At 35.2% G+C, this 15,252-nt stretch overlaps 1 protein-coding gene across 1 annotated transcript in view; it reads left to right on the top strand.

Moving 5' to 3' along the window:
• The window catches only part of LOC108690661 (transmembrane protein 132C), a 104,390-nt gene that overhangs the window by 69,374 nt on the left and 19,764 nt on the right, over positions 1-15,252 (top strand). Inside the window, exon 2 of the mRNA XM_018198056.1 lies at positions 7,644-8,784. Coding sequence (XP_018053545.1) covers positions 7,644-8,784 — 1,141 coding nt within the window. The remainder of the gene's footprint in view (positions 1-7,643; positions 8,785-15,252) is intronic.

The following is a 15,252-nucleotide window of genomic DNA, read 5'->3' as shown; positions in this document are numbered from 1 at the left end:
TGGTATTATCTCGAATAATTAAGATTTGTATGTTACATGCATATATATATATATATATATATATATGAAGAATAATGAAGACAGTAAGAGCTAAATAGAGAGTAAAAATTTCTCAATATTGGAAATTATTCGTATCTCTTATTAGAAATAAAAAATTATTGCATTAAGTATAAACACAAAAGTGTTATATTCTAGCGTATCACAATCTTAATAATTTCATTATATATCGAAAAAATAATAAGTTCGATCTACTTTTAATACGATATTTGTAATTATTACATATAATATACAAATTAGCTTTCTATTACAGTCTATGTTGCATTTCATTTTGTTGTATATCATCGGTGTTGTATAATTGCCTTTGATTTGTAATTATGCATATGGTTGCGGTTGATGACATCATGATATAATATCGAATGTTTATCTGGTAACTACTATTATAGGATGTAAAAGGACGAATAAAGCTAGAATAACTTGTGAAAAACACGCGCAGCGTTAAATTGAATGAATCGTTGCATTTACAATTTTATTCGTATTTCTGTCTTGTTATACATATGAGAGAAGTACTAATAGAGCAAACAAGTAATAGGAGAAAAGTAATAGATTTTCCGATGACGAGACAGATTTTATACACGTATAAAATCTATCTCCTTCAGAATAGGAAGTGATCGATATTCTTCGGAGGGTCTGTTATTTTCCATAACCGCCAACATGCGTTTTGTCAATTCGTCGTATCGACTATCACATCGGCAACAACAACTCGACAATCGATTATTGGTTGAGTTATTATTGGTATCACGGTTTGCACAATATTGCCGATCAGCTCCAGGGTTCATAACCCACTCACTCTACTCACGCCCACCTCTTCTAGCCCTATGGGATTTACTTTGATATCAAACACCATCACACGATCGCGCTATCGAAACAAACAGTGTACGACAAGCAAGTGCCAATGAGTGTACTGCATTCACTTTAAGGGTAGCGCAAATGGAGACTGTCACTCTCGCCACTTCGACTACGGGGAAAAAATCCAGTCGAAGCTATACAGAGACTGGCTGATGAGGTTTCGTTTGTTTTCAAGATGAGAGATATCCATTTAAATCTGCATTCGAACTTCCTCTATGGAGAAGTTTGCTTATATAGAAATGCTATTTCGGAAACATCTATTTTTGGTGCGTCACGAAAAATAAAAAAACATTCTCTCATCGTGAAAATAAATTTTTGAAGTTTTTTCGCATTATGACTTAGTTGATAAAACGCAATTTTTATCGAAATTCGTAAAATATGATTATTCATTGATTGATTTTATTAGCGGTGAATGAACTTTGGATTAATATTCGTCGTTTAGGTAGATCATTCTCTAATTAATTCTTTACGTTTAACGACACATAGTACATTTTTTTTTCTTTTCAATACACGCGATTGTTGATTTATCCCTATCTTTCTAAAAAATTAGATTTAGCTTTAACTGTATATATTATATTAAAGATACTGGCGCGCAAACTTCGCTAGTATTTGTGTGGCGTTCTTTTTTTTGGACATGGGTACCCAAACCTTGAAGAACAAAGGAAACCTTGATAATTTTCTCTTTAAAATTTGGTTTTGTTATCTTGAAGCAGATTAATTCCATCGCAGGAAATGCAAATGTCCATGGCACAACGCAATAGTTGCCTGTTTCGTACGCCAAGCGTAACCCGAGCGATTAGATGGCTTAAAAATGAAATGGAGCGCAAGGACGAAGGTTCTCGTTATACTGTATAAAAGGGAATCGTTTTTTCTACGATTCGTTAGAACGACAGAAGGATTTCGTCGCGATGACTTCGACTATTGTGCTGTTTTTCGCGCTTTTATTACTATCCCAGAATATCTGCGGATGGCATATCGCGTTTCCGAACAACAGTGAGATTTCTGTCAACAATGAACTTCGCGAAACGTTCCAACCGGCTTTTATATTTCCAGGTAGGATTTATTCAATAGATATGGTTTTATCAATGCAATCATATATACAATTCTATTTAACAAAGAAGTTTACGATATCAGAAATAAAAATTCGTACAATATACGATTAGGACAAGATAATTCATTTCGTTCGTATTTGACAGAATATGTTAAAAAATGGTATTAACTCTTCTTTTATTCATGCAACTTTTTGAGAACTTTTATCATTTGTTTGAATTTTTATCAGGGACCAAATGGTGCGGCAGTGGTGATATAGCGGATGGCCCGGACGATTTGGGAGTATTTGCAATGACTGATGCATGTTGTCGTGAACATGATAATTGCAAAGATATAATCCACCCGATAGAGACTAAGCATGGCTTGACCAATTCTGCTTTTTATACGAGGTGAATCTGTTCTTTGGAACAATATTTTTTACGTCAATTTTTTTATTTAATAAGATGATAAATTAAAACTGAAATATTACTTGAATTTTGTTGAAAATTCTTATATTCTTAATTTTTCTTCCAAAATGCATCAGGAAATACAAAGGTCAAAGTTCATTGATATCTTCGAATCTTTGGTATCTATAGCATATTTGGTATCTTAGTATATTTTTATACATGGATATTTACCATGCGTGTGTGCGTGCGTGCGTGCGTGCGTGCGTGCGTGCGTGTGTGTGTGTGTGTGTGTGTGTGTGTGTGTGTGTGTGTGTGTGTGTGTGTGTGTGTGTGTGTGTGTGTGCTATTATTTTTATAAAAAGCTTATTAATTTTATTAAAGATATAATCGGATAATAAAACATATTATTTACTATTTACTAGCATGCGTTGCACTATACCAATGTATAAAAACATATAGGATAGGATCAGATTTTGGGTATTATGAGCTGCAAATGATATGAGTACCCTTTATATTTTTGTAACGGTTGATATTACTAGTGCCAACTGTTGTAAAAAGATGCATCTGTCTTTGCGACAATATGCTGCGAAATTTTTGATCTAAATTTATGTCATTTTTATATTAAATAAGTAGGTATGCTATTCTTTTTATTTCTTACGTTTTTTCCTCTAACTTCATAAGGTCCCCAATCTATAATACATTGAGATAAGATATTTTGTTCTGCACGTTAATATTTGTAAAACAATATTTTAACTTCATAAAGTCCCGAGACCCCATTATTGATTTTATACGGGATTAGATACGGAAGTTTCTCGGATAGATATGCATGGTCGTTTATATTATGAGTATTTTCATTATTTCTTACGTACATTGAAAAAGAAGTCTGGCGAGAGGTCAACTGTACGGCAATCAGTTTCTTTAGAAATATATTGCGACAGTACAGTAATAAAACAGCCAATGCTAGCAGTAGCAGTACTAGCAATACGCTAGCAATATACTAGTAATACATAATAGTACATAGCAATACATTAACAATATTTGGCAATATTGCGCGCAATATATAGGATAATATTAACGATATAATAGCAAATGCTAGTAATAAAGCATATTGTATTGTCATAATTAGTAGTCACTGTACATTAACGTACATTTTTTTAGAGCAGTTGACCCCCTTAAAGTTTGGTAATAGCTATTAAACGTATGATTAAATAATGCCAATCAAATGTTTGGTTAATATAACCAAAAATAATGTCACTTTTACAAATATTTAATAAGAATTAGCAAATTATTACCATTTAATAATATTTACTAAATATTTGTAAATGTAATATTATTTTTTGATTAATCAAACATTTGATTAGCATTTGTTCTAATAAAATGTTTTATATATATGTATATTTCAATCTTTTATATCTGCATGATTTCTTACAAAAAATTTTCCGTGCTCATATTACCCCTATATAAAGATACTCATAGTCTATCCGGAGAGTCCCGTCATTTCAACATTTTCATTAAAATAATTAATTAATCTTAAAATACATAAAATATCAATAAAACTATTAAATGATATGCATAAAATTTGTTTATTCTTCAGTATGCTAAATACATCAAAATGTTTCCTTAAAATGCTCATAATACCAGATCCCAGGGATCCTATATATTTCTTTTTTTAATATACACGTAATCTATCACAGTTATTTTGTATTGCACGAATGCGATCATGTTACATGTATCGATAACCATTGGAAGCATAGTTGAACATTAAAATGCAATATATATATATATATATAAACTTTTTTTACATGTTGAATACAAAGTACCTAAAAAATGAAAAAAAAGTTATTATTAATATTTTGTTTTTTTAATGAGAGACACGAGTATTTTTTCTTTGCGCATTATTATGTGTTGCAGTGATATCATTTTGTCATGAGGAAAGATTTAGCAATTGTAGAAGAAAGTCAACTAGTCCGCAGTAGTGAGTCTGTTGTACAATTTCACGCAACTAGAACAATTACCAAGTTTCGTGCGTGTCTTGCTATAGTTGCGGTTGACGTTTGACGTTGATATACGACGTTGCGCATTATTACAAACTTGGTATATTAATTACATAGGCAATTTTTTACGATATGCGATAGGATGGAAAAAAACGTTTTTAAAAGCTTGCCTTATAATATATTAAAAACTATATATTGTTACTGAGTCAGTAATTCGAAGCTATTGCAAAGATATCCAATATTCACGTTAACTAGAATGTCAGTATAGAATATAATTTTATGAAAAACATTAAAATATTAAATAACCCTTTTGCGGGAAAAAATAACGGAATATTGATCTCTTATTAATTCTATATAAATAATAATAATAAAAAAAAAACAGTAGTATATGTGAAAAAATATACACCAAAATAATACACCAAAAGAATATCCAAAAAAAAATGACATAAAAAATCAATCTGACTTTAGTGATTGTTGATTTCTATTATCGTTTTAAGATGTAAAATAAAACCAAAACTACAGAACAAGAGTGAACTAAGCTCGTAATTTGTAAGCTGTACTTTAGACACACGACTGAGTGTTTAAGTAGACCTTTTTCCTTATGTTCATTCTTATTTTAAATCCCACGATTATCTGTTACGATCTTATTTTTATTTTTCACACAATTTTAAAGCACTTTTTCTAAACATTACCATTCCCTGTATTCAATCCTATTACCTGTATTACAATCCTATAAATAAGCTTAAATTGAAATGAAGCGAGGTCGCTTTTTGTAGTAAGTAATCTGATAAAGGATCGTGAAATGTGCAAAATCAGGCTACACTGTTCGTGCGACGAGAGGTTCTACGATTGTCTCCACAGCTCGGAGGAACTCGTTAGTGCAAAGGTTGGCTTCCTCTACTTCAGCGTGTTGGACACGAAGTGCTTCCGCGAAGACTATCCCATCGTTGGCTGCAAACGCCATTCACTGTGAGTCGTAAACGTATTAGAGCTTCGCGAATAGTGAGTCGATACTCGATTTTCAAATGGGTCAGGTATTTGCGAGAGATTCATCGATTTTCTCACGATTCTATTTAATACGCATATTCAGTCAGTTTTATTGTTTCCTGATCGCATATTCCGATATATGTTGCAATGGGAATTATATCCGTGTAAATAGTTAAATACATTTTTCGCTTGAAATTGGATCCGCGTAATGTTCAATGGCAAAGTATTTTCTTTATTTCCAATAATTTCCGTTGTGTATATATTCTTGATATGCGATGTATATTATTTGTACATTGGAAATGTAAGAAAATTTTATATACACATACTGTATAGATTATAATTCGAAAAGGCGACGAGTATTATCGCGAGTATTGGAAACTTTTAAGAACGCTGTGCTAACGATCTCTTGGCAGCATTCCTAGACGTTGTTTGGAGTACGAGCTGGACGAAAGCCAACCGAAGATGTATCAGTGGTTCGACGTACCCACGTATTTTCAAAACGACCACCGGATAGTGATGGCCGATCGTCATATTCGATCACTCGATTCCGGCACTTCATTTGCAGGCCGATAGGAATCTATTTTATGGAACCGCCGACCACCGGAGGAAACGTCATACGCGTGTAAAGCCATATAAATTCGCAATCGACCAGGCCTGTCAATGTAGTTAAATAAGCCTCAATAAAACTGCTTTATTCTTGCCGTCTCTCTCTCTCTCTCTCTCTCTCTCTCTCTCTCTCTCTCTCTCTCTCTCTCTCCTTTCTTTTTCGTCTCACCTTAAATGCGCGTTAGATTTCTGATGCGTTAAACCGGAAAAATGCGTATATGCGTGTGCAAGAATACGGGTCGATTCGATTGTAGGGTGAATGATCCATAACAATGGAAATTAAATAAGGGTCATTAAGAGCGTACCAATCAACTGCAAATTGGTAAAGCCGTTTTCGCGGTTGAGTATCAGTTTAATAAATGGCAAAAACATAAAGTGTATCGTATACATACATGTTTATTAAGCTATTTATTAAGAAGAAATAACTTTGTCTGTCACATCACTTGATATTTCTGATGATAAATGAATGTTTCAATGATAAATCGCAGAAATTATAACTTGTAACGTGCACGCTAGGAAGATATTAGCACATAAATAGTCAATAGCAATTAAAATTAGCAAAATAACATTTCTCTGAATTCATTATAACATTATCTATTTCCGCCGTGCTTCATTCGCTTTACAATGTAGCAATAAGTCCTGTTGAAACCTCCTACTAAATCATTTCAACGTAATCGCCTGTTATCGGATCTGAAAAAAGAAGAAGAAAAAAGAAACAGAAGCTGAAATACAAGCTACGTTAGCACGAAAGAAAACGAGAGGGTTGGTCCACGGGGTGCTGTGAGACGGGAGATAAGCGACGAGGGTCGAATCGGAAGTGGAAGAGGGAGCGGCTCGGCTCGGCTCGCTTCTCTCTTCTCGCCTCCTCTTCTCGCTTTTCCGAGGCTTTCCTCCATTTTACGCGAGGGCGTGCGGGCAGCTGGCGCTTACTCCGGGATTTGCTCGGAAATTTATGTCCGGATGAAGCGCAGCCGCGCCGTCCCTCGCGCCGCCAGCATCCTCCTACCACCGATTTACAACTTCTCCTGCGCTCACCTGCGCCAACTTTCGGATGCGCGTGAGCGCGCGCCAACTCTCCAACCCGGTGACTCCATTCTTCCTCGCGTCGTGTACCATCGATGCGATAGGAAAAATTGTCGACTTCGCGTTGAACGTCGTGATTTATTGCCGGAGAAGTCGCATCGCTGTCGTTGAAGGCCAAGGCGCAACGTGAAACGATGGCAATATTTAAGAGCACGAGATATATACGGAATATTTGCGGAATTGAAAAATGATGAGTAGTGAAAGAGTATGAAATAAGTAAAGAATAACAGAGATGCTCAAAGATTAATTATAGTTATTATAGACATTCTTAAAAATATTTGAGAAATATAAAAATTTGAAGAGTGCAGTTTAGATAACTTCGAATTATAGATATGCTATAGGTATAAACATTTGCAATAGTTTTGTTATGTGTGAATACACAAAGATCATTTATATACTTGTAAAATATCGGACTATGGTCCACAAACTATTCTGACTATATTTTATATTTCTACCAAAAAATGGTATTTTACGTTGTTAAATTAAGTTGTCGCATTTAAGTTGTCGGTATGGAGATGCTAATATATTGAAAACAAATTGTAAATTAACAGATTGTAACCAGCATTTTAACAATTTTAAGCAGACTGGAGACTTGCGTTTTTAATCATGCTGTTTCCTTTTATCTTTCCAGACGTGGCGGCATCAGTGGAGGTTCACTTTGAGAATAAGGACGGTGGATTCTTTCTGAAGCACATACCGCGGCAATACTATCCGGCCCGCGGCACGTCGGACACCATCCCGCCGCTATCTACAAGTGTATCGAATAACAACAACAACAACAACAACAACAACAACAACAATAATAATGCAGGAAGTGCGGTACCATCGCCGCCGCCTGGCTCTGTTCTCTCGATCGACAAGTTTACCGTCTTCCAGACGAGCGAGCCGGTATCGGTGCGGGCCACGTACGGTCCTTTCAGCACCAAACAGACCGTACCGGCGCGTTACATAGTCCCCGATCCATTGGACGCGTTGCCGGGACCAGAGACACGACGTAATCTCACGGCAGCAACGATCCTTGACGCGCAGGAGCTCGGCACTCGCCATTTGGATATGTCAGCTCACCTGGTGGGCAACAGCGTGCCGCGTGATTCGCCCGTTCTCAGGGTGCTCTTCCATGCCGGTAGCGAGGCCGGTGGTAGACGTCAACTGCTGATGGCGCGGCATCAGCGAGTCTGCGTGGTGTTACACGCCAGCCTGGCCAGTCCATCACGGGGTAATGCAGCGAGTAGGAGCAGCAATGGTTATTCTTCCTCCTCTTCCTCCTCTTCGTCTTCATCATCTGCGCTTACGGCCGCCTGCAGCCCCGATGGCGAGAACGGCGTGTGTCTCGCGCAGATTACCATACCGGCCGATTGGTGGGCACCATTACCGCCGCCCGATGCTTCCGGCCGTGTCAAGGTCGCCAAAAGTCTGCCGCGATTGATTCAAGTTGCTTACTCGGTGCTGGAACCGCGCACGGAAGAAGGAGGACTTGGTACCGGCAACGGTGGCGGCAGTGGTGGTAGTGGTTCGGTCGATGCTACCGGTGAATCGGGATTCTGTAGACCCAGAGTACAAATACAGCCAGTTACTCCTCTAGGCCAAGTACCGCTTGCGCCCAACAAGGCAGATTACAAGGAACTTAGGGCGGATGATTCGTTGACGTTGCTGGTACCGCACGGACCGCTCTATCCGAGATCCAGGCTGCACATCCCGGCCTTCCTACATCCCGTTAAAGTGACGGACTCACGGCAGGAGCGATCGCCGTTGATCGTCGCGGTTTATTTGAGGTAAGCAATTTGGCGAGCTTCTCAGGAATCTTGAGAAACGACAGTAAACTTCATCTATTTAGAAAGAATATTTATCAAGTGTATTTATCATGTAATTATTTGCGATGGCAAATATAACAAATTAAAAATAAAGTAATGACAGAAAATGTAAGAAGGAAAGATTAAAAGTGAGAGAGAGCTCGTCAAGGCGCTAACTTCTTTCTTTTGCTAGCTCTCGTTTTTATATAGTCATAATATATTAAAAAATACATTAATTGAAGGTAAATTTGTAAATTTTCGTCAGTGCTAATTATAGGATTGCCGATGTTGATAATAAACGCGCAAATTTGAAAATACGCAAATAAACTCGTGATTAGCGCCGCGCCGGCAAATATAATACAAACACGCTCATGATATTTCGCTTAACCACTTTCACACAAATAAGTGATTAAATGCGAGAGTCGCAATTTCCGCGTTGAGATTCACTTTGCGTGTACTTTTTTTAGTCGCGCGCGTCTCCCGGAAAGCGCTTTTAAATCCCAACTCGAGGGGGCCACTTTTCGCGCGGCCGGAAAGTGGATCGGAAACGCTCTGTTGGGAAGGGCTGGAATTCTCTAATTGGATGAATTGTCAAGTAAGCAGGCGAGCAAAGTTACAAGCTCGCCTGTTGTTAGTAAGTACTCGGAAGTTCCGCGACTGCAACTAACACGGAGGGGTACACTCGAGCAAGGACCAACGGCAGCCAATCCGCGTGAGATACTCATTGTTGGCTCTGTAACACACCATTGGGAATGCGAAGCGGTGTCGTCGGGATAGGACTTTTTGCGTCGAATAAGCGCGAAACACTTGAACTAACACTATAAGTCGCAGATATTGGAGTTCCGTGGTACAATGTCACGTACAAAATGCATAGAGATAAATCATAGACTATGAATCGTACAAAATCCACATCTATTCCATTCTATTGTAATGAAAAACATGATGTACATCGCACCCATATGTTCAAAACCCATATGTGCTAAGACTTACATAATTAATCGGTTCCCTGTTAACCTATGCCGTTGTGTATATACGAGTAGTTTCGCGAATATCACGAAAACGGATCAGCGATATTTCTCGATAATTCATATATCTTGAATTTTAATTTACAATGTTACAATAATCAATTTGCGCGAAAATCTTGATCCCATTATTAATAAATTCAAAATCTGTTGTTTGAAATTTATATTTATTTTGCGCAATGAAAATACTGTTTTAATTTAATTAAAATTATAATTGATTTTAGTATTCAATAACATATATATATTTCAAACATAACACAATGAATTATAACACAATGCGTAAAGATCGAAGATAATTTAACGGAAGTTTGCGGAATCTTTCCAAAATTTATGAATCGCTTAAAAGGCTATTGCATTCACTTACGCATACTGTTATGATAAAGACTTTGACGTTATATAGCGTTGGTGATGTCGCATATATATAATACCTTAAATATATGAATGAATTAACAAACAATTAAATAGTAAGGGAAAATTCTACAGCTAATTATAGCGCTATGATAAAAGTTTTTTAATGTTGTGACGCAAATATTAAAAAATGTTGTGTTATCCTTCGTGATAATTGTATTAATATCGGAAAATCGGTCGATTCTAAGAAATTTTTAATAATTTTAATATAATTTTAATATATTAATATAGAAGTCAAGTCCGTAATCATATTTCTCTCGTTGATTAATGTGGATTTTTTCTTGATGAGATTTTTATAAGAGTCCAGTTTCTACACTGTTTTTACAGAAGGTGAGACACCCTATGGCAATTTCTTATGCGAAAATGAATATGAGACCGTATTTTTTATCTTTCCCCTTTCTGCTTTGATTCCATACGAATTGCACCTCCATTCCCTCTTTAAATATGATATTTTTGAGACCATGTGAATTTATTTATTAATTACGCAAGAATATAATTTAGATTTTTTTAGCAATATTGCGAAAAATAAAATACTAATGAATCTCTTTTAATCCTTATTGCATGGAAGCTTATTAAACTCTCGCAGACGAATACAAATTAAAAACTCCTGCATACGACATAGTCATAAACCATTTGTACGATTAGTTTCTCTTTCATAATATCACGAAATGTGGAGATACTATGCAGCTTATTTGGAATTCTTAAGGGATTAAATTGATAACATTAAATAACAATTTTTTTCTCAACATTTTATAGAGAAATAACCTTTATTTTATTTATTAAAATTTTATCTGCTGCACAAAAAATAATCAACGAATTAAAATTTTATTGGTTCTTAAATTTTATAACATTTTCGGAATATATATTCACATTTTTTGTTATTTGATTTGCATTCGAAACGGTAATGGAAGATGATAACGCGTAAGATAGGTGATATCGATAGTTGAACTCATTGCGGAGGTTGCAGGTTATCGAGATTATCTTCACAATTTCTGCGTGTATTGAAGCAATTTTAAAATAGAATTACATTTGTTCATATCAGTGAGTTCTATAGAGCTCACTGGTTTATAGATGTAGAATCTGCATAGCCATATAACCTTGACGTTTGATAATTTTAGAGAATTAATGAGATAGTTATATTTTTACAAAAGTTGAGGTTATGTACGTAAATAAATTCTTTATTTAATCATATTATCTGTAATACTATCTTATAAACATAGAAAATTATAAAATTTACTTACAATATTATATCTTTCTATCACATACATTATTTTTGGAACATTTTTTTACAAAAAGTTTTACGAATGTTTTATTTTGATAAAAAGCTTTTTTTTCCTGTCTTTATTTGAAAGCTGCTTTGTTTGAAAATGTCATCTCGCCATGTAAAAATAATTAGGTAACTATTGTTAAATTAATAATAATCTTGTAATGTTCAACGCGAATGTTATTATTAATTTGAGAGTATCCTATTACTATTATTGCATAATTTTGTTGCCCTTTCGAAAATAGTTTATTACGTAATATTAAATTACGTTATACTATAACGTGCTATATATACTATAAGTGGAACACTGCGTATATTTCATATACGCAGTGTTCCACTTCTATCGCATTTTCTTTTAAGAACGTATTCTCTCTCTCTCTCTCTCTCTCTCTCTCTTTATTAATTTTTCTTTTATTTAACAAATGTAATTCCAGATACGAAAATTTGAGAAAAAAATGCTCGTCCGAATCTCTTAAATCCTTTAAACGCGAAATTACCCCATAGAGAAACCTTCTGAAAATACGACGAGTTGAGCGAAAATTTTTTCACGCGTTTAAAGAGCTTGCTAAGAGCTAATCGTAGCCTTTGTCCGCATCGAGGGAGGCTTTATCCTGCTTTTTATGTCTCGCAACCTTAATCTAAGGCTCTTACAGCGCCACGTTAAACCGTAGATTTCCTACGTGGCCGCCTCTTAAGCCGCACTAGTCCGACCATAGGTCTTCGCCTCTATGCTCTTGCGATATTGCATTCAACTGTGCAACAGTTATGCAGAGAGAGTCCTTGGTTTTTTCAATTTTCTTTAATTATAAATAATGAAGTGTGAATCAAGAAAAATGAAATTTGTTTGATATTAATAAAAATATTTTTAATGTTTTCATCTGTATTTAGAATTACAATTAATTTTGCACACTAATTGGCAGGTACGATTCATGAGTTCAGAGTTATATTAAGTCTGTATTGATCGGTTTTTTTTTTTGATAATACATATGGGTGTCGTTGATTCTCTATAGCTAAATCCACACGTTGATAATATCCCTATCAATATCGATCGATCGGCCAAAACATGAACAACTAGAAGACCCAAAAAAAAGAAAGAGAGAGAGAAAGAGAGAGAGAAAGAGAGAGAGAGAGAGAGAGAGAGAGAGAGAGAGAGAGAGAGAGAGAGACGCAATCATTGAATAAATGGTAATTTTAAAGCGATATTCGGTCATTCGTTAACGTTCAGCGTGGAAATGTGCGCGCATGCATTCGTGATCGTTCTCGATAGCGTTCCCTGGCCGTCGTTTTGCACATCGGCGATTTATATGTAAATCCAAGATAGGCTCGCGGAAATAACTTGATTTGAAACTTGTAATTGGTTCGCTCTTAACTCGCCTAGCATCCTGAGCGCCACTTAACGATGACCTAATATCCTCCTCCTTTCGTGTCGCCGTTCCACTAATTCTTGGTTAACCTGTAGTTACTATTCTGTTGTCATTTGTGAACGCAATATAATTAGCGATATAATTAAGAAGAAAAATAAATGTAATAGAGAAGTTGGTTCGTTTTAACTCAATTCTGGTTTTGCCTTAGGAGGTTTACCGTTTCTTTCGATATTCTCTCATCTTTTTCTTATGAAACGAATAAAAGTTTGATTAAGGCTTAAAATATAAAAACTTAAAATTATAAAAACTTAACTTTATAGAGAGTACAATGTTTACGAATAAATAATATAAAAAATATGTAGGAATCGTATTTAATTATAAAGAGGTTGTATTCCGCTAATTACTTCGATAAATTTTTATGCAACACTTCCACGTCTTATTATAGTATTATACAAGAGGAAATAAATTGATGTTTTGTAGATTTTTTAGAATTAGATTTTTGTTATAGGCATTACACTTTTTTCTATTGTTGTCTGAAGCTTAATTCACTTTTAGCTCAATTTAATTAAAGTTTTGGATCCGTCGAAACGATTAAGACTGGAGATATGTAAATTAATTGCTAGTAGTGAAGGCGAACTCAGCAAAGATCGTAATTACGTTTGTTTTGTATGCTTAAATTATGACTCAAGATGGAGAACTGCATTGGAGTTCTTTTCGGAGGAACATGCGCGTGCTATTAGTATGATTGTGAAGACAAAAGTTAACACAATGTGTGTGTGTGTGTGTGTGTGTGTGTGTGTGTGTGTGTGTGTGTGTGTGTAGCCAACGATATGCTTTTGCAATATGCAGCACAGTATGTCCGCAGTGCAAGCCGTTGCTGTAATGTTTGACGCCAGCGGAATTTTAAAGCGAGGCATCCGCAAAGATCTTAAACTTGGCAGTTTGCAACCGATTAATCTAAAACTTACTTCAGAAGAGATCATATGTACGATATCAACATAAAATATCGACGTTATACTAATAATGGAATAGATTCTTCCTTCGTTATTAGTAAATGAACATTCATTTCATTGCTTGAGGATTTTTAATCGGAAATACTGGTCGACTACCGCAATATATCGTAGTATCTCTCGCTGGATATTTGCTGGAAACGTGCACAAGAAATCGGATCTCCTTGTCACCTTGTCAAATGTCACCTTAGAGTGACATTTCGCCTTAGGAATATTTCATACTGGGATCTTAGGAAAATAACATGTTCCTTGTAATTATTTTCGCGCTTTGAATTCTTCCTTGCTAATCTAATGCTGGCAATACGTATGTATAAGGGAAAATGCACTCTGGCGATAAGAGACATCGGTCCCTGTCTAAGGAAAAAAGCAAATTGAGTTATTATGGTAGGTATTGGCAGCAGCTTTAAATACATATTAGTTGGTCATTTCCTTGGCTTGGGTAAATATACCGAAGGAACTTGAAGAAGCAATATCCGGTCTGGTTTGAGCCGAAGTTTCGTATTAGCCACTCGGTGCACTTTTCTACTGCAAGATCCGCTTACCGGGTGACATTGCATTCGCGCATTTGAAAATTCTCGTTTCAACTTGAGTTAAGAATGATTTCCTCGAGGCTGAAGACTATAGTCGCGAACAGAGATTTAAGAAGATACATTGCTGCAATGGTAGAGTGCATATTTCAAATAAATTATACAAGTTGTAATGTATGCATTCGATAAGAATGTCTTATCTTTCATTTCTATGTTTTAAAAAATAGTTTTAACATTTCATGTAATAATTCTATTCCTATTGAAAATATCAAGAAAATTGTTCGTGATAAGGAACGAAATTATAAATATGTACAGTTCCCTCCATAAGTTTGGGAACACCCTACGTTTTACAGATTTGTAAATAATTATTTAATTGAAAAAAGACGAAATAAAAGTACATACGTACGTTATCTATAACGTACATATGTACTTTTATTTTGTCTTTTTTCAATTAAAGATTTAATAACATACTAAAATGTGGAATTTTAATTAAAATGCGATTCATACGAAATCTGATCTTCGGGGCCATTTTACAATTTTTACAGAGTCTGAAATCAACTTACGACTTAAATACTTTACCACTTTTATAGAAACCATTAAACTACAATTAAATGACCTGATATATATTATACAATGTTGCAAAACAAGTGACAATATACAATACATATAAACATTAGACTAAAGCACGAAATTCAATCCTTTCGATGCTGTGAAATGATTGTTCAATATATTTTCGGCATGTACATGCAAGCTTATAGATGTTTTAGATAAATGTTTATCATCATTTAGACATCTTACGAAGTATATATTTAAACTAAAAACATGTATAGATTGCTGTCATATAATAGTTTTCCT

This window comes from Atta colombica, unplaced genomic scaffold (assembly GCF_001594045.1).
Source record: "Atta colombica isolate Treedump-2 unplaced genomic scaffold, Acol1.0 scaffold348, whole genome shotgun sequence".
NCBI classification, from domain to species: domain Eukaryota; kingdom Metazoa; phylum Arthropoda; class Insecta; order Hymenoptera; family Formicidae; genus Atta; species Atta colombica.
This window is presented reverse-complemented; position numbering and strand designations above follow the sequence as displayed.